Here is a 19,244-nt window from a genome sequence, read left to right as displayed (position 1 = left end):
AAAGGGTCGCTAGTGTGACGAACGCAGAGGTATCAGGAAAAGCCAACAAACGCGGCAAAGAAACGAAAAACTACACCGAGAATGCGACGAAATCGTGACGACGCATAATAGCGATCGTCGTCGCTTAATTTTGGGTGCATATACCCCCGTGTCGAATGTGAAATATGTGCTTCCACGCCAGAACGATTATACAAATTTTTTTCGAAAAACACAAACTTTAACACTTCATAACCAATATTAGAGAGAGATAACTATTATGACAAAATTTTTCCTAAATATAAAAAAGATTAAAACAAGCTTTTAAACAAGGCCGAAGATCGACAAGGTTGAAGATGTTCAAATTACGTGAAAAGTTCGTACTTAAGGTTTCCTGACAATTTTATAAATTCTCAACAAATGGCAGTAACTACCGCAAATTTACATTTTTTAAAAATCTAGCACGAAAGAGACTTATCATATCTAATGCTAGTTTCTTGTTAATAAACTGTGCGTGTCACGGAATATTAGAAAATTATATGCAAGTAATCGGTATCATGAAAAACTACGTCGCCGAGAGTGCAATAGTGCCGATCTTCGGCCAATGACTGATGAAAATTTATGCAAAACGTAGAACATGGCGCTGAATGACCAGTTAAAAAATATTATTAAATATACTTTTCTATATATTCAAGAGAATATTATCCCTGACTCCTATTTTTGCTTCAGATTATTTACTCGTAAATTTAAATTCATATTTTTGTGTACTATTAATTATATGTTAAAAATATGCATTCCAGAATTGTTAATAAAAAATAGTATCTACTAATACGTTGGTGAAAGCGGTAGTGAGCAATAGTAATTTACTAATGCGTGTAAACGCTGAAGAGAGAATTACACTCGTTGAAAATATTTCTCGGAAGCGAATGTTCGCGGTTGGGATTTACGTGAGAACCTCGAGATCGTGCGAGCATAGCGGAGAGAGTTCGATTTCTCGAATTTCTTGGCGATGCCGCCGGCAGCCGGCGAGCCTGGTGCTGATCGAAGCCGGCGTCCTTCGAGCCACGACGGGCCCGCGTTACGTACGAATTTAAAGGATTTCGCGAAATCTCCCCGTCCGCCACCGCGGCGGGCGCGCGCGCGCGCGCGCGTGCACGCGGTCGAGGTGAACAGCGTACCGGCAGACTTCTCTCTTCGAGCACAGCTTGAGGCAGGATGAAGACGTCCAGAGCTTCGTGGCAGCTCAAGGTCTGCCACTTCTCCCTTCTCTTGAGAATCTTTACGCTCCCTCTTGCCTCCCTCGGCGCGGTGTCTTCCTCGCACTCTCCCTGCACCTCTCGTTCTTCCTCCGTCCTCTTCACGCGACCTCCTCTGCTTTCTTCGTTTCCCCCCCCCCTCGTGCCGCTGGCGGTCCGATTTTGGCGAGAAAGAGATCGGCAAAGTGCTCAGTCGGGAAGACGGACAAGGACCAAGCGAATCGGGAGGGGTAACAGGCGGAGGATCCCGCCAGCGCGCAAGCGAGAGGGACGTACAAACCCAACGGGCTGAAATAATAGGTTGCGCCTGCGCGCTCATTAACCTTTATACCCTGCCAGGCTGCGAGTACCACCAATCTTCTTCCTTTCTTCCTGCGATGCATCGGTACACCCTAGTAGACGATACGTGTGTTTGCTTTACCATGATCGGGCACACACGAGCCGACCGGCTGATAGAATCGCGACGGTGGGTGTGCGCGAGTCGTTTTCTTTTATGCGGATTTTATCTGAAATCAGACTTAAACAGAACGGAAGAGGGTGCGCGCTTTTATTTGTTCTGCGTAAAGGCAACTAGAGCGCGGTGAACGTTTCCATGTGGATAATTTCGGATAATTATTCCCGCACGATCTCCCGCGGTACACGTAAATTACGTACATTGTACAGCGCTGCTTTAAAAGAATCGCGCAGATCCTCTCATTATCGCGCGACTATTTTAATTCTCATAAACTAGTCGCGTTATCTCGCTATGAGATCAGGCAAAAAGAAAGGTAGACGGATGTCAGTGCAGTCAACTACATGCTACATGAGCACCAATTAAATATCTAAATGCCGTTACACAATTACGTAACGTTTTTCTCAACACTCTTGTGCGACTGTTTTTTTTTTCCAGAGAGAGATATATATATATATATATATATATATCGTCTGGTAATTGCCGCTCGGACACCTGTCGACCGTCTAGATTTTCTTAATCCACTTCGATCTTGCCAAATCAAGTGTTACTGGATCTCGACGCGGGCGCGATACGATCGCACGATACAGACGGAGAAACGTGTGCTATGAAACAACCGGTCGATTGCATTCGCGCTACTGCAGCTGTTGCTGCGTTCGCGCGAGGACGCATTCGAATAACTATTCGCGCGACAGTAATTATTGCTGCATTCAATTTGCGATTAATTATAAAACGGATTTATAGCGATAAACGCACGAGAATCGCTTTTTTTGCTGAGCTCAAATATTACCACGAAGAACGCTTCTTAATCCTTCCATTAATTTCGGGAGCCCGTTCAACATGGCTCTCACACATACAGAAGCATACACACACACATTCTCTCTCTCTCTCTTTCGGGTTTGGTGAATCCGGGTTAAATCTCCGTTCCGAAATTTCAATGGCGGCCGCAACGAATGAGATCACCCTGCCGTATACGCGTTACGGAATATCTATAGCGTTTATGGGGTTGCTACCGGCCTAACCAACGCGTGTGCGTGAGGCCGATGGCGAGAGATTACCGTTGGTTAAAATACCGACAAGGCTCGACTGTCGCCATTGTCGTTCTCGTTGTCGTCGACCGAACGACGTGTTTACGGATTAAAACATCGTGTCTCTTCGCGCAGCGCCGGCCTTCTCTTTGGGGGATTATGAGAATTCTGATGTTATAGCCGGGGCTTCTTATATTGTCCGTTCCCTCCCTGACAAACGTCCAATCCCTTTGGATCAGCCATCGAAGACACCTCCCGGCTTTCGCCGTATAAGGCACCGCCACAAAAAAAAAGAAACGAAAAGAGAGCATCCCCTAAGCTTGTCAACGAAAAAGCGAACTCGAGAGCAAATGATCGCGGAACGTTTCCAAAACACAAAGTGACAAATAGTCGGAAAGGAAAAAAAGTACCGACACAAAAAGAGGAAGTCTGCGTTAAACGGGAATAATATGAATGTAATAAGAAACGATAAAACACACATATTCGTTCATTCTTAGCTACCTAATAATATTCTACACGCAAACTATATGTAAATAAATCTGATCGTTACTGTCTTTCGTGAAAACAAATAGCATCTTAATCAATATAAAATCTTTATCTAAAAATCTAAAAATTATACTACTATAACGCTTGCATATAGTGCGTATCTATGGACTGATCAGCATGCCATTGATGGGTTATCGATCGATCAATCCGTCGATCACCATCGAGGAACGTTCCGGGACGACTGTCTCGCGCGAAGACGCACGTCCGCGGCGCGTTCCACGGTGGCGAAATTCGTAACGACTTGATCGATTCCCTTTATCTCCGGCAGCGACGAGACAAAAGGAGTCGCGCACGGCTGGAAGCTCCGAGGCGGCCCCGAGTTCGGGCATAGTCGAACTCCCGCACCTCCACCTGACAGAGGGCCCACAGATTTATCACCGTGGACCTCTACCCGCACCAGATATCATCTCACCGCCGCCGATCTCATGTCCCGTCATACGTAATCCCGGCGCTCCGACAGCTCATCTATTTATGAGCTGGCATTTCTTCCCTCCGGTCTCGCTCGTTCCCTTACCCTCGCTCGCCCACACTTCGCTCGAACTCGACGCCCCCCCGCCAGGAACAACCAGATTTTTACATACGAGAGACACAGGGCGCAGCCGTCCAAATTTTTTCCTCGCAGACGCTTAGAAAAAATTGTGCTGATGCGAACATGCACACAGGACGATTATACGTTTACTTTATGTACTTAAACCCTATAACGTCGGCATAAGATCAAGCTTGTAACGTAAAATGGTTCCTAATTAAATAATGTCCATAAGAAATTGTGCATTTCTCCTAATTATTGTGACTAAAACCCGAGAATTTTATATATTCTTGAAATCTATATAATATTACCTAAATGACTCATAAATACTCATAAATACACGGAATGCAGGGATACTTTAATATTTATCACAAGTAACTGTTTATATTATAAAACCAGATTTGACAACAGTGTACTCAGGGAGTGAAATTTGGGTCTACGGAAAACGAACCGTGTCCCTGTTAATGTGATCATTTTTCAGGCAGGTTTATGGAGAGACGGCCTTATTAAGCGGAAGAAAAAATGTTCCACGGAGTGTGGGGGCTTGATGACCGTTCTAATCTTGATCAAACACGAAAGTGCCTATACGGAAAAGAAAATAATACACATGAGACATTCAAAACCGGATAAGTTTGGCTTGTCTATTCAGCCATATCTATTCATCTATTCGGATATAAAATACCGCGGTAGCCACGTATACGTTGACGAAAATAATGGCCATTGTATAATTCCGAAAATGGGCGACCATGATACAATATTAACGCTCTCGTAATATGTAAAATAATATTCCATCATTTATTTAAAAAAATATGACAGAAGAATATTAAATTTTATTGTGAAATTATTATATAATTAAAGAATGGTTTTCAAATAAAATAGAGATTCTTGTAGAACGCGGTGAATATGTACAGTTTCCATAATAACAAGTAGCATATGCAAATTGACACTTCTTTCCTTCCTTCCATTGGATTTTCCAACATACACCGATCATGAATAACAAGTTGTGATTACTGATCGTAAGGTTTGAAGTACGCAGAGTGCTACAGCTATATCGAAGCGAGACAAGAAGCGAGAAAGGCATGATTTGCCGCAACGTTCACCGAAAGAAACGAAGCGCGAAAAATATGCGTTTCATCCGGTGTATTCGCGCACATGTTGCAATGTAATACTTTTCTCGCAAGTTTATCAATTCCCATTCATTCTTGTCCCTTCGTCATTTAAACGTGATAATTTCTCATGATTTGATGATGATGATCTCTCTTTGATGGAACACTAGACAAATATGACTCTCGTATAAATGAGTAAACCGATTTTAATCGTTCATTTACGAGTATAATGTTTTGAAAACCACTATAAAAGCAGCATGTATATGTATAAAAAGTATTTCTATTTATAAACGACTAGGAAGACACTTAGTAATTTTTATATAGTTTCCCAATTAATCATAAGAGCTATTTCTACTTCACATGATTTTCACTTCGTGTTAATCGATCAACGGATCTGTCGATGGTCATCTAAGTCGCGAACTTTCCTTGCTGTCTTCCGCATTCGATTCTTTGGATACTGCCTGTCTATCAGGTTTCAGGATGTGAAGTGCCAGCCGGCAGAGATACGCTCTCACATGATGCGCGATCATCGGATGCCAACCGGCCGACGATGATAATCACGCGGATTAAACGTAGCGGATAAGGCGCCAGGTGTTCGTGTTTGAATCTTTCTCAAGACGCATCGAAGATAATAATGCGAAACAATTATTATTCATCTGACATGATTAATATTTATGTAATTAAATTAATAAGACGATGATCTTTTTCAAAACTGTCAGTTATATGTGATTAGTTGTATTTCTTATATTAAGATCAGAGAAATAATGTTTGCTTAAACATTCCATATATCAATTAGGTAGCAATTATTTGAGGGAAGATTGTTTTTCTAAAATACATACTATATAAATAGTATATCTTTTACAATGTAAGTTCGTAACCCTTAAACTGTATCCTGGGTCAAAATGACCCAGTAAAAAAATTGTGTCGCATTATCTACCATTGAAACGCTGAAATCGGGATCTGTCGCGCCATATCTTGGTAGTTTTAACCTCTCTCTAGATAGCGGTACAGTCGCTGTAAGTCAGCAGGCGTCCGGCTGTGTCTGGCTGCCGTCCGCGTCAAACGTTCCGAAAATCACGGGTCATTTTTTGAAATGTTAACTTTCGCGCGTATTTTTACCTTAAAGTATATAATCCAGAGAGTATGCAGTTAGTTAAATTTTCATCGTAAAAATATTGAAAATTTAGAAATTTATTGAATATTTCGTAAAAAGCAATTTTTTGGTTTATAAACCATATTTTGAATTTTTGAACCTAAAGCTTTATTAATAACTCTTCACAAACAATCTCACATTCATTTTGAGTGTTGCAAAAATGCACCCTTTTAATTTCAGCCAAAAAGAATCGATCCCCCGTGGTAATTACGCAAAGTAGCGCTGGGTCAAAATGACCCAGGGTTTACTTTATGTCTCAAACCAGGTAGTGTGTAGTTTAAGGGTTAAGATAGATGCAGGAAAAATAGACACATTCTGTATAATTTTGAGATCACAAAACACGAGCATCCTGATCACATAATTTCTGATCCCCGCAAGATTAAATAATCTACAGTTTAAAGTTTGTAAAAAATTCGAGACGCTACCCTATAATTTGTTGAAAAATCCATAGTATTATAGCGGACACTTAAGTTAACGCACATACTTGGCAACTTATGACGGTTGTTATTCCCGGCACAGAAGTTCAGACGACGAGCCATCAGCAACGAGCCAAGCGATGAGCGCGGAAACGCAAATCAACAGACAATGATAATCGCGCGAATAAGACGTTTGGATGTCGGGTGTTCGGCTACGCGAGCGGAGCTCACGCGCGTTCCTCAAACGAACGGGGGCCCGAGGCCAAAGGAGAAAGCCCATGCCGACCGCGGTCGGAGTGGATCCGCGGGCCCGAAAAGAGACGCGCGACGAACGGTGTGTGACAGCGTGTAATCTCGCCTCGGCTTCGTGCCCGCCGAAATAACAGGTTCCTCTTTCCCTCGTTCGCGGCTCGAGATCTTCCCTGCATGCTCTTTCCTCGCTTCCCGACGCGGCCGCATACACCGTAGGCCTCGGTGCCCGGTGCAGCGCGGTGCCTCGTTCTTATCCGGTACCCGTCGCACAAAGTTACGGTTTCGCGTCGGAGACATTATTAAGCCGGCACCGACGTCGTCGTACGAAACAGGCTGCGGCGGAGATGGTGGTACACCGGATCGAGCGCCGGGGAACCGGATCTTGAAAGTTCTCGCATGCACATGTAAACGCGCGCGGCGCTCGAGGGGACTCTAACGACGATCGCGTGGAGATACGACCAGTGCGAGTGAGTTTATAAAAGTTCGCCTGGAAGTTCATAATGCTCGTGTGCGCTGGTCAGCCCTCATGGCGAAATGAACGGCTTGTAAATGGTTTACGCGCTGAGGTCCGGTCCGATATACTAACTGACAATCCTTAACGCTTATACCAGCGCTTTTAGAAATTGCTATCCAACTTTCCTGCTCCATTCTATAACGAGCTTTATTCGTGAAACGGAAATTATCCTATTATTAAATACCTTCTTTGTAATCTCTCTAAGCTATTAGCATGAAGTAAATGTTGTTTTTGATAAAACGATTTTTCCGTACATGTGCAAAGTACCTATGAGAATCTAAAAAATTGTATTGCATTAGTAAATGGAATTATTAAAAAATTAAGGATATATGCAATGTTTCCTGGCGAGTTTAAAAGAATATGCGTTAAGAATCAATTGGAGATAGCAAAAGTAATAGCAGTCACGACCGACGTAATTATTTATCGTTCGCGAACCTGTGCGGACAAGAGTTGCGCAACATTTGATTAAGACCGTGAACGCGGTGCTAAATGTTCCACGCGCATTGATCCCATATTTCATGAATCAATTTCTCCATTTAACCGGCGCGATGCGAACAGAACCGACTGGCCGCTACCATGCCGGCGATTCTCAAGAGAAACCCGGCCGCTTGAAAAATGACGTTTCGCTCGGCTAACTTCGCCGTCGAGGGGTAAGCTCAAAACTATCCGGCCAACTGCGGCCGGTAGTACATCGGTAGCTTTGAACCGGTTGTGGCCGCCGATTGCGACTCGCCGGAAACTGAAATGACCGAACGCCGCGACGCCGCGTACGTATGGATATAAAATACATATATCTTGAATGTGTATGTGCGTGTGTCATTGCTCTTTCTCTTTCACTGTGTTTCTCTTGCCAGAACGACAGCGGTTTCACCATGACGACGATGATATCGCGCGCCACGTCGATCCGCATGAATACCGAAGAATCAATCACCGTGCCGATCGGTGGTGCCGATAGGCTGGAGAGCGTTGCACGATCTCGATTTGCATCGGCGGTCCGCGGCATTGAAATCATAATAATAGGCTGGACCATTCTTATCGCGCACCGTATGGGATAAAGATGTCTTTAAGCATTCTTCTTGCGCTGGCTCTCGCTCTCCAGCCGGCACTACACTTCGGAAACGCGAATTGTTGCGTCGTTCCACATGCGTGCACGTGGCTGCGAAATGATACCGAACCCACAAACGGACGAGAATACAAATATTTTAAAATATTAAAGTACATGTCGCGGATTGCAGTATTAAAATAAATCATATAAAACTAAAGTTCTCATAACTTTAGATAGTAATCAAAATATTAATCATAAATATTTAGTGAATCAATATTTCAAATTTTTTTGCGTATATATAACAGACCAATTATGGGAATAGAAAAATAATAATAAACGAAATTACGTGATAAATTCGAAAACGAAACGAAGGATAATTCTATTATTGAATCCCAATAGAACACCTGGTGCGGAACATCGCCGTTCCCGCAACCCTAAAAGCTGGCGCTTGGCTCGGTTCTGGACCGCATTCTTTGACGCAAGAGTGCAGAGTCATCCGGAACGGTTCACTGTCAACGTCGAAACACCACAATTTCCGACGATGATAGAGAACCAACCACCTGCACGAGATGGTGTTTGTCCGCGGCTTCAATATCCTCAGTCAATTAAGCGGCCATTGTGCCATGCTGAATGCATTCTTATGTGAGCGACAAATATTAAATTATCTGAAGAGTAGGAGGCTTCTAAAAGATTGGACACGCCCTCTTACATACACATACCATTTTTGAAAAATTACAATCTCGTCGATCAAGTATTATACGAATAGAAATTCTAAGTGGCCTTGTACGTTGGCAGTTATTACGAGGCATGAAGATAATGTGATGTATCAATGCGTCTGAGCTTTTCGCTCGAGGTAAATTGCTTCTCACCGTATACTCGCCGAATAGAATCCGATACGACGGATATCGTAAGTACTTTCTTCTTGGCGATAATACAGACTATGTCTGAATATTACCAAAGTATCTCTACTAGATGTGAATATCTGAACTACGATTTCTATTCTGAGCTGCAATTATTCGCAATTCGGTAGCAATCTCGCGCGCATCTCGGGTACGATTGCGACTCCGTATGGTAATCGTTACTCGGATACCTCGACGCAGATCGCTGGATCGCCGCTCCTAGCTAGGGGATATACTGCCGACCTTAACCTCCGCATGATATACACCGCGTCTCTCAGTATACGCATGCACGTGTATATTGTACCCTATCTCCCAATCGGGTAGATACCGTAAAGGAAATTAAAATTACGCGGCTCCGGCGAATACGATACATCCTTACATTCCGGTAAAAGCGCCTGTACGTAAATCAATTTGTCACGAGGAACCGCGGAATTCTATCGTTTTCAGCGAAATCGTAGAATACCTCAGAATACATTTATCCATGCCTGACGCATAATCCTCCGTCAATGGGTTTCCCGACCGTGGTGCGTATTTTTCAATCCGATAATACCTTGGCGAAGTGGGCGCGATAATTGCGAAATATTCCGCCACTAAACGCGTTCCAGTTTAACGTCTTAATTCGAGCAACCGATAATTTTTAGCGTTCCACCTCGCCTGTCGCAGATAATATAGCCGGCGGTCAATCAGCCACCGATCTTACGCGCTTGCTTGACTCGGCCTAGTCATTCGAGAATGTCCGCGCGCGGCCCCGTCGTCCTAGCTCGTCGTCATGGCAGACTTCAAGATCATAAGGTATAATCACAGGAGGGATCGTCCAACATTATAAACAGCACGGCGTCACGCGAGCGCACGAGTTAACGCCGTTGAAGTCGACTCCGCGAGGGTCGATCACAAAGAAGACAGAGAAAAAGAGGAACAAGAAGACAAAGATAAAGAGTAGTTGGAGGAAGTTTAAAGAATATAGCGGCAAAGGAAACTGCGTAAAGCAGGCGGTCACGAGAAAAACCACAGATCTCTTGTCTTCGGGTTCGCCAGAGACGAACGGACGTATAATCATCGCAAGATAAAGAGAGAGATAGAGTGGCACGGCAGGCGGAGAAGTCGAGGAAGAGAAAGAGAAAGAGAGAAAGAGAGAGAGAAAGAGATCTCCTCGTGGTCAGGAGAAGGGTGGGGGCAAGGTGGATCGCGGATTGAGTCATTATGCTTGCTCGGAGGAGACCACAGGCCTTGATGCGGGAACGGCTGCCATCGACTCGTGAAAGGAAACCGACCGGATGATTCAACGCGTACAGACGGACAAAGTAGTCGCGGTGTCTACTATATACCGCTCGGTATATCCTCTTCTTCGTCCTCCCCGCGTTCAGTTCATCGTCGTTGTTTCCTCTCCTCGCCATTTCTCCTCCTACGATCGGCTTCGGTCAGATGGACGAAGATAAGTCATAGAACGTTCATCACGTTCGATCACGAGTGGTACGCGAAAGAGTTTGATGCGAAAGACGAAGATAAACGAGATCCCCCGATCCCACGTTAACTCATTATCGGCAAGTTCTGTGTTCGCTCTCCCAGAAAATTAATGGGACAGCCACTCTTCCGGATTCGCATGCGCCATCATTCCTTCCGTTCTTCTACATTCGGACCTATTGTCCCTATTACAATCGATTTCTTTTCCCATCGAAATAATAGTCATCTTGTTAGCGGAAGAAACATTTTATTCGTAGGGGAACAAATAATTTTCTTCTGACTTTTATTTTAAAACAATTATTTTTTTTACCTTGAGCAACGAAAGCCTATGACGAGTCAACATGACTGATTCGCTACCGGACATGTCGGTTTTCAGCTACACTAACATTGTTCACCCGATGAAAGGGAAGTTCTCGCGTCAAACGACGCCACTAACACATCAGCACGTACCATAATATTATGACATCGGGCCGGTCCACTAACTGGTTTTGTATTGATGCCATTACCGGGGCTAATCCGCCACCGGATTTTATCTCGTCCCCAATACTAATACAAGCCGAATGAGAACAATGTTTTAACGTAAGCCGCTACAAAGAGGAAAGGTGAGAAGCACAAACGGGAAGAAACAGGTTCGGGAACCCGCAGATACGTCCCTGTGAGAAGTCAACAGAACCCGTAGATCCTGTTGACCGTTTTAGATCGATCATCCTGTTCTTAGGGAGGACTAAAGTATCTTTTGACAAGTCATTTTTGTCCGTTCGTTTCAATCTTCTTTCGAGGGAATGAAGCGAACGAAATAGATTTTGATGTTGATCTTGCTTTTATCTCGACATAATAAAACCAGACATTAATTTCGACATCGACATCAAAAATAAAAAAATTAATCTCTTTAAAATTAAATCTCCTTGAGATGATAACAATCAATATAATAACATTGTAACAAAAAATATTTTCACAAAAAATCAAGTTTGTTTATCGCAACGCTCATAAATACAAAATGTATAATAAAAGATAAAATAATTCTTCTTGAATATGCGATGACATTTATGTACGCATTCATATAAGCGCGCTTAACTGTCTATAAGATTAGAAATGATTAATAAAAGGAAAAAATGTGTATTCTATTTTAACTAAATACGTAACTTCAGTCGCGAGTACATAATTAAATAATTTGTCATGCACCAAGTATAGCTATTAAATTCCTGAATAATAATATGCGTTTTCTATTAGCATATCGCGCGTGAATAACTAGGAGAAGTTAAATATGTGGTGACATAAACACATAATAAAGTCGTTTGATTAAAGAGCCTTCGCAAATCACGTTCTACCGGCGAGAAGAGGATAAGCATTAAAGGTCCGCCGGCGTGTCTTGGCGTAATCACGAGCGTTAATATTCTTCGCGCGTGCGTGCCTACACGTGCGCGAGTACTCCTACAACCGCGCGCGGTTCGATAAAAAGTCGCTCGGGTGTGAAAATCATCATCGCCGTTGTCTTCGTAACGACGCGGAACGCATCGAAGAAAAATGTACGGCCGGCTGAAATATACTCTGAGAAGTTCATTAACTCTCTCTTAATGCGCGAGGGTGTTGCGTGCTATGGCACGCGTGGGGTCGCGGCGCACGGCGAACAGCGGGAGATGGTAATTTGCGGCGTAATTTAAAGGAGACTTATTCATATGCTTTCACGGGCATTACGAACGCTCCACTTACGATTCGCGTAACTGCAACGCTCTCGCGTCGCGACTCTCTCGACACGCACGAAATTGCGTATATACGCAACGCGGAACGGATCTTTATAATCTTGTCGCATTTGTCTGTCCGGTTTAAATTGCCCTCTCAATTATCGGGCGTGTTAGGCATGTTAAGCATGTTCGCGAAATCGCGGTTAATAACAATGCATGTGCAATGAAAACGTATTACTCTTCGCAAAATTGTATGTCGCGTCAGTTTCGCATTGCAAGTATCCATTACTTGTTCTGTCTTTATCAGTTCAGCGTATGATTTAGAAAGAACTCGATTAAACCGGTAACTTTATATCTCACTTAACTGTTATCACTATTAGAGCCCCAAGTGTTTAACGAAGAAATACGACATGCAAATGTTACATGACACTTGAGATAGATACCATGATTACATAATTAAATAATATATGCAGTTTCTATTAAATTAATGAATATGTAATTAAATTAATATGTCTCGTATAAACCAAAAATGTTTTACTATTTCTATAATGTAACAGAAAAGATGACAACTGGAAAAGCATTATATTTTTAGTTACCATATCCAAAATTATCGCATTGCGCATATTTAAAATTTCTATATTAAAAAAGTCACATTTTTTAGTATCATATTCTTCATTCCATACTCCAAATTTCGTGTTTTATTTTTATTCGGTAAGGCGTAGAGAAATGCCGAAGTACCGCTGCACCGGGCTTCAATTAAGCCGAAATGAGATTGCCCCTCGCGCGGAAGAAAGCACCATGTCACGATCGCGTTTGTGCCTTTCCGAACATCGGAATTGAAGAATTTACGAGTCTGTTGAGCGAGCGAGCATTTGCCCTCCGCTTCCTCCTGGCCGCACGTCACGTCTCATGCACTCTCGCGGTTCCGTTCGGCCGGTCGGTCGAATTTCGTGGCCTCATGTCGCGCCGCCTCTCATCTCCTTTCGGCCGTACGTCCATCCCGTGCGGATTCAATGTCCATGCAAAGCAAACGGCGGCCCCGGCACGGCTGTCAATTATCTGTTATATACGGCCCTGGCCCTCGAACCCATCCTTAACGACCCCTCAAACTTAGCGGGAGGAGAAAGAGGGAGAATTAAAGAGAGGGAGAGAGAGAGAGAGAGGGAGAGTATAGAAAGAGAATGAACACGTCCCTCCGCCTTGCGCCAAGAAGCACCGAAAATTCACGGGGGCCACGAAGATCGTGAAACGACGTCAGCGAGACGACGAAGAGGACGGGATCGAAGACGAAGAGACGACGCGAGATGGACCAGGAGGATCTTTCCGAGAATCATTTGATATTCCAACGTTCCCGCCACGTAGCTCGTGGAGTATTCTCCTCCTTTTGTCCTTCTCTCTGTCTCGAGAAGAGCAGATTCGCCCGCGAATAGCGTGCACTGTGTTATACCTCACCGCCAAATGTGTCAGAATTGCAAATGCGTGCGGTCCGACGAAACACGTCGAGTGGCGGTGGCGGCTCGATAGAAACGGAGCGCGAATTCCGCGGTACGAGCTCTAAGATATATTTGAAGACGACCGATGGAAAGGCAGAATGTTGGGGTATAAAGAGACACGAAAGAAACCGTAGGGACAATGGTGTGAATCGCAACCGAAACGTCAAAAGAATGTTAGATCCACTTTAACATGGAAATTTGAGGGAGACCCTATAATTTTAGTCGCATTCTGGACGTCGGCTCTTTGATTTCAACGTTTCTTACATTTTTGTCCAGCAAAAGTTGTGTTTCAATCGCCCTCAGCAATATTCACACAAACATTTAGACGCCAATTACGTGTGTAATATTTGTTAATATTTAATATAATACTTCAATTTTTTACCAAAATTCCCGAACAGTTCAGATTTTTATGTCAATTTTCACATTATTTGGCAATATTTTAATCAAGAAAAAGAGAGTAATTTCATCAGTCACAAATGGATACTTAAATCATTTGAACAACTTATGATGAACGAAAAGGAGTTATTGGCATCTAAAGCATAAAACGCGCACGAATCCGTGATTAGAACATTCGAGTTAACGAATATTTTAACAGGTTGAATCAGGCTTGTCCAGAAACGACGAAGCAGTTGAACAGGATGTTAGAGTTAACAAGGGGAGTTATAAGGACTTCATCCCTTTCGCTCGTAAACGCCAACGCCTCGTAATTATAACGAGATGTTTTCTTCGAATATAACGAGCACACCTGATGAGATCGAAAAGTAATAGCTCGAAGTGCTAGCACTTTGGATCAGTCCTTGTTAAGTTGATACCGATGTGCCGCAAATTAATCGAACAGTTTAATTAGCTAATATAGATGTAGATAATATTTCTTGTAAAATTGTGTAATCACGTCGTACATGAAGTATTATCGCGATAACGAACCGATTAGTCGTAAACATGAATATCGTTACATCTCGCTAACAGAAATGTAAACTAATTTTTTGTATCACTAACCTGAGATTTGAAGCGGTCACAAACTTCGAGATTGACTATAGTTTTATCGGCTATGAAATTCTTCTTTTCACAGCCAATCTTGGAAAGATAATACACGATATGATACTTGAATTTCGACCTTGAATCCGACGATGCGAACGCGTGCAGATGATGCACTATCACACAAAAAATTTATATCGTCACGATAGCGTTAAAAATCGAGAAAATTAACCGCGTGTGACAGTCTGCCGATTCTCGATTGTCTTAATATATTGTTGTTTAACGTACAGGATGACCAAAAATGTCATATACGTCATATGTATCTAATAATTAAATGTGTTTCATCATTAATTTAAAAAATTAGTTGAAGGTAATTATATCATAATATTACAAATATTTAAAAAATTTTACCGAGAATATAAAATAAAAGAAAACAAACATGGGAAGGAATGTGAGGCAAAGTTTTTTTCAATATCGTTCGTCATTACGCGGGTATCATCCTTCATCTCTTTTCTCGATATCAAATCGCGATATAGCCGGATGTGCTCACTTGAAAAATTGACTCCACCTGGCCCCGCACACGCCGGATGAGATTGCCTTCGTAATTTCTCCACGGCTGGCCTCTACGAGCCGCGCTTCTTTAAAAACACCACGCGATTGAACGCGCGCCTCGCCGATCCGCCGAAGGTGCGTCGCCGGCCGGATAATGGCTTATTAACAAAGCGTTGCCGTGGAACGCGGGGAAGTGACAGAGAGGGGCCTTGACGAGAATCGTACGAAGGAATCGAGAAGAGAGACGCGGAGGGAATGCGAGAATCCTGACGCCGGGAGTCGAGTCACGGATTACTTCGACGCCTTCGTAGAAAGGGCTCCAACACAACGGGGCTTTAATTACGCCGATATCACGGTAATTAAGCTGATCAATGCGTGCCATTGTGCGCTGAGCGGAGAGTCTCAGCGCTTCTCCCAGTTCCTATCCACAATCCCGACCACGAACCTCCTCCCGCACGCCACAAAAGCACTCCACCCTGCTCCGTGGAGATACAAGGACGTATCCTGCCCGCAGTCGAATCTTCACCGCGACCACCTCGCCGCCGCGCCGCCGCCGCCGTGGAAAAGCCACGACAAAGAACGGGGAGGAGAATAAACACAGTGACTCTTCCGATCCCGTCGATGATACGCAAACCGTTGGACCTTCTACCGGCGCGGGCGACGCGAACGTCGAGCACGAAGAACCACCGCGGCCGCACAAATGGATCCCTCATGGGGAGATTATTTCGTTCGATCGTTCGACCAGATCCGAGGCTGATGGAATTCAATGGAGAGGAACGCTTCGCGCGGCATTGTTTCTACGCCCCTCAATCTTTTTAATCCGTTAAAGTATAATGACCGCGCACGAATATCGTTCGGTTCTTTCAATGCATCTTCCCTAATAGCGCGCGATTGTTATAATTTGTAGATAGATTTAAATCTCTCTTATATATTCTTGTATATTCGATTTTTATTTAATTATTACGTGCAACTTTCCTATTAAACAAACATAAATCAGAATTGAGATATTAGCTTTAAATTAAATACAACACTTCCTTACAAAACGTTTAGTGCGTTATTTCATTAAGAAAGTTACTTACAGTAAGTAAAAGTTTATTAAAAGCGCCGTGTTATTTCTGTTCTATCATGATGAACTACATTTATCTCTAATACTAAAATTATGAATATATTATTCCGCTTGAATATCTGTTCGCATATCCTAGATTGATATGCGATTCACATGAAACATGTCGGAATGCCTAGTAGCAACGAATGGATAAAGCCATTAGTTATTACAGGTTGCGTGCGATTCATGTTCGAAGAATTTCCTATATCCTCAAGCTACTATACTACAATTATGGTAATCAAATAAGAAAAAAAATACATTCATTTAATATCTCTCTAATACTTCTGTGTTTCAATAATTATCATGCGGCCAAAAATATCGGGAGAAGGCTTAACGAATAATCATTCACTATATCTATCGATTTTGAATTCTCTGTTAAACCCCGTCTTACGGCATAGAATTTCACCTTACACAATCATCGTCTTTCGAAGTAATCATTGTTTGACGAGCTACGCAAACCTTAAAGGCATATATATATTTTTTTTATGCTACTCACTCGGAAATATGCAAGGCTATACACGGTAATGTTTTTCGATTTTCTTGCCTAGCTCATGCGCAATCACGTTATGATCTCAGGTGCATGTTTGTTTCTTTCATAAAGAAATATATCCCATATATAGCTACGCATCAAAAATTTTTGAATTAATAAATGTATTAAATTGCACAAGCTTTCATCTTATACATCATATAGCAGAATACATTTAACTTATTTATGTCAAAATAAAAAATTCTCGTACATATATGTGTTTATAATTCTCGTTATCTGCTACACATCCCACATTCCATACGCAAATATTTTCAAGAGTACCTATATTTCAAAGCTTTTGATAATTCATTTCTTTAATTAACGCATGGATGTTGTTGTTTGTCAAGTCTCTTGTTCATTAAATTCTTGTACGAGACGCAGGAAGCGATCTAACTGAGCGAGGAAGAAAGAAGGCGCATTTGTTTGCTACCGCCCATACAGTTTCCAGTGTTTGTCGTAAGAGTTAGGACACTGAACGTCTCTTTGCGAAGACCCGCTTCATCCGGTGTTCCCCACTGTTTCAAGCAAGAAAAATGTTCAGAGATGCGCCGACTTTGTTCCTCACTCTTTTTTATTTTAACGTCTGTTTGCCCCGCCATTTCCTGAAACATGTACCCGTGGAGACAGACTGGATGCATTCGATTTTTTTCCACAACTGCGCAGGGATATGATGGGGATTCCATTAGTCATGTTTACTCGGGACTGTCAGAGCATTGGGACACATATAGACTAGCAGAATGTAAACCGCAGCAGATCTAATAGCAGATTACGCTTAGCAATTCATTTTTACAGAATTAATTTTAACATGATTAGAAATGTTTGTGAAATTTCTTATTAATTGTAACTATTATTAGTTATAAGTAAAATAGAAAAATTAGAACTATAATACGTGAAAATAATTTCTCAGGTATCTATTTAAAATTAAGTTAAAGAAACGCGCAATAATTTGTTGTGACATAAATATGTGTTTGTCCAACGGCGCATATATAAAAAATATATTGTACGTTTCGTATAATCATAAAATTTTTCAATCAAAGATAATTTTTCATTAAAACCGAAAAAATGAGAAACGCAATTCGTGCATTTTTAAACACATTTTCATATTATGTGAATTTGCATTGACCAACTGCTTCATTTTTAGGTTACAGTCACCGGTTCAACCACGACAAGTACGAACACAGTCCATCCTAGTGTAAACGATATGGACTGGTTTGCCGGTGTCGCCGAAGAAGAATTATTGTATTATACCGGCGTCGGCAACGACGTCGATTCCCTGTGGGCTGTTATTGGGAGTTTTGTACCGCCACCACCTAGACCACCTTATCTACCCGAAGAGAGCATCGCCACCGATGGGCTCACCACCTGCGATTTGTGTTCGTGGGCATGGAGAAACGATAGGCATTCTTTTTCCCTGGACGGTACCCTTGGTAAGTCTTACATTTCTCGTCGTACTAGAATTTTATCGCTTTTTTTCTCGTTCGGAAAATGTGCTGGTTATTTTTAATTTAACCATTTATTATACAAGCATAATCAAAAACAACAAAATCTAACATATAAAATCTATAACTCGTATAAAAGCCAGTATATAAGCATAACAAAAATAAAATTGTATATTTTTAAAAAATAAGCCGTGATCGTCATTTTACTAAATAAATTTAAAAATAAATAAGTAAATTTAAAAATTCATGAGTGTGAAAAACTGTGAAGAACTCTTCCTTTCATAAAATAAAACTACTTATATTTACGAGATTTAAGTAAGATTTCGACACTAAAAAAAATAAGAACGTTTAATTCTGTCGACCCATTCTGTCTTAAACCGTTAACTTTCAAACGCCGAACTTTATTAAATGTTTTAATTGCTCCATATTAGGTCACTCGAACGCAATCCAAGAATTTTCTATCCGGCACGAGGAAAAATACTATCGAAATATGTTCGCTTCAAATAATGTGGCGTTCGTCATGTGCTCTGTCAGTTTTTCTTGTCATCACTTCAGCTAGTAGTTCTCGAAAGATGACGAGTGGTCTTTCGAGCCATGCATCTGTCCACATCAGGACCGAGGGTTATTCCTCGTATACACACTCAACCATGTTTGCAACGTGTTTATTCGTCAAACAGCTTTTCCAGTCTAGTACGTGCTTCAAGATTTGGGGAGATCCCTCTCGAATAAACGTCAACGAAGGTTCATTGTAACGATCGATGCTGTGAAATTTCTATTCCTCTATAGGAACCCTCACGAATATCAAGCGCGTTAGATTCTCTTCTAATTATCATTATGCCGCAC

The 19,244-nt window shown here is 42.2% G+C and overlaps 2 protein-coding genes across 2 annotated transcripts in view; one reads left to right on the top strand and one right to left on the bottom strand.

Annotated features, from left to right (window-relative positions):
* Positions 1-19,244, top strand: part of LOC143896603 (uncharacterized) — an 80,701-nt gene that overhangs the window by 20,651 nt on the left and 40,806 nt on the right. The window contains exon 2 of the mRNA XM_077404557.1: positions 18,104-18,389. Coding sequence (XP_077260683.1) covers positions 18,104-18,389 — 286 coding nt within the window. The remainder of the gene's footprint in view (positions 1-18,103; positions 18,390-19,244) is intronic.
* Positions 1-19,244, bottom strand: part of LOC143896604 (L-lactate dehydrogenase) — a 141,986-nt gene that overhangs the window by 96,652 nt on the left and 26,090 nt on the right. The gene's annotated exons all lie outside the window — the stretch shown is intronic.

The sequence above is a fragment of the Temnothorax americanus genome, unplaced genomic scaffold (genome assembly GCF_048541705.1).
Source record: "Temnothorax americanus isolate GAGA-0224 unplaced genomic scaffold, ASM4854170v1 Scaffold19, whole genome shotgun sequence".
In the NCBI taxonomy this organism is placed as follows: domain Eukaryota; kingdom Metazoa; phylum Arthropoda; class Insecta; order Hymenoptera; family Formicidae; genus Temnothorax; species Temnothorax americanus.
This window is presented reverse-complemented; position numbering and strand designations above follow the sequence as displayed.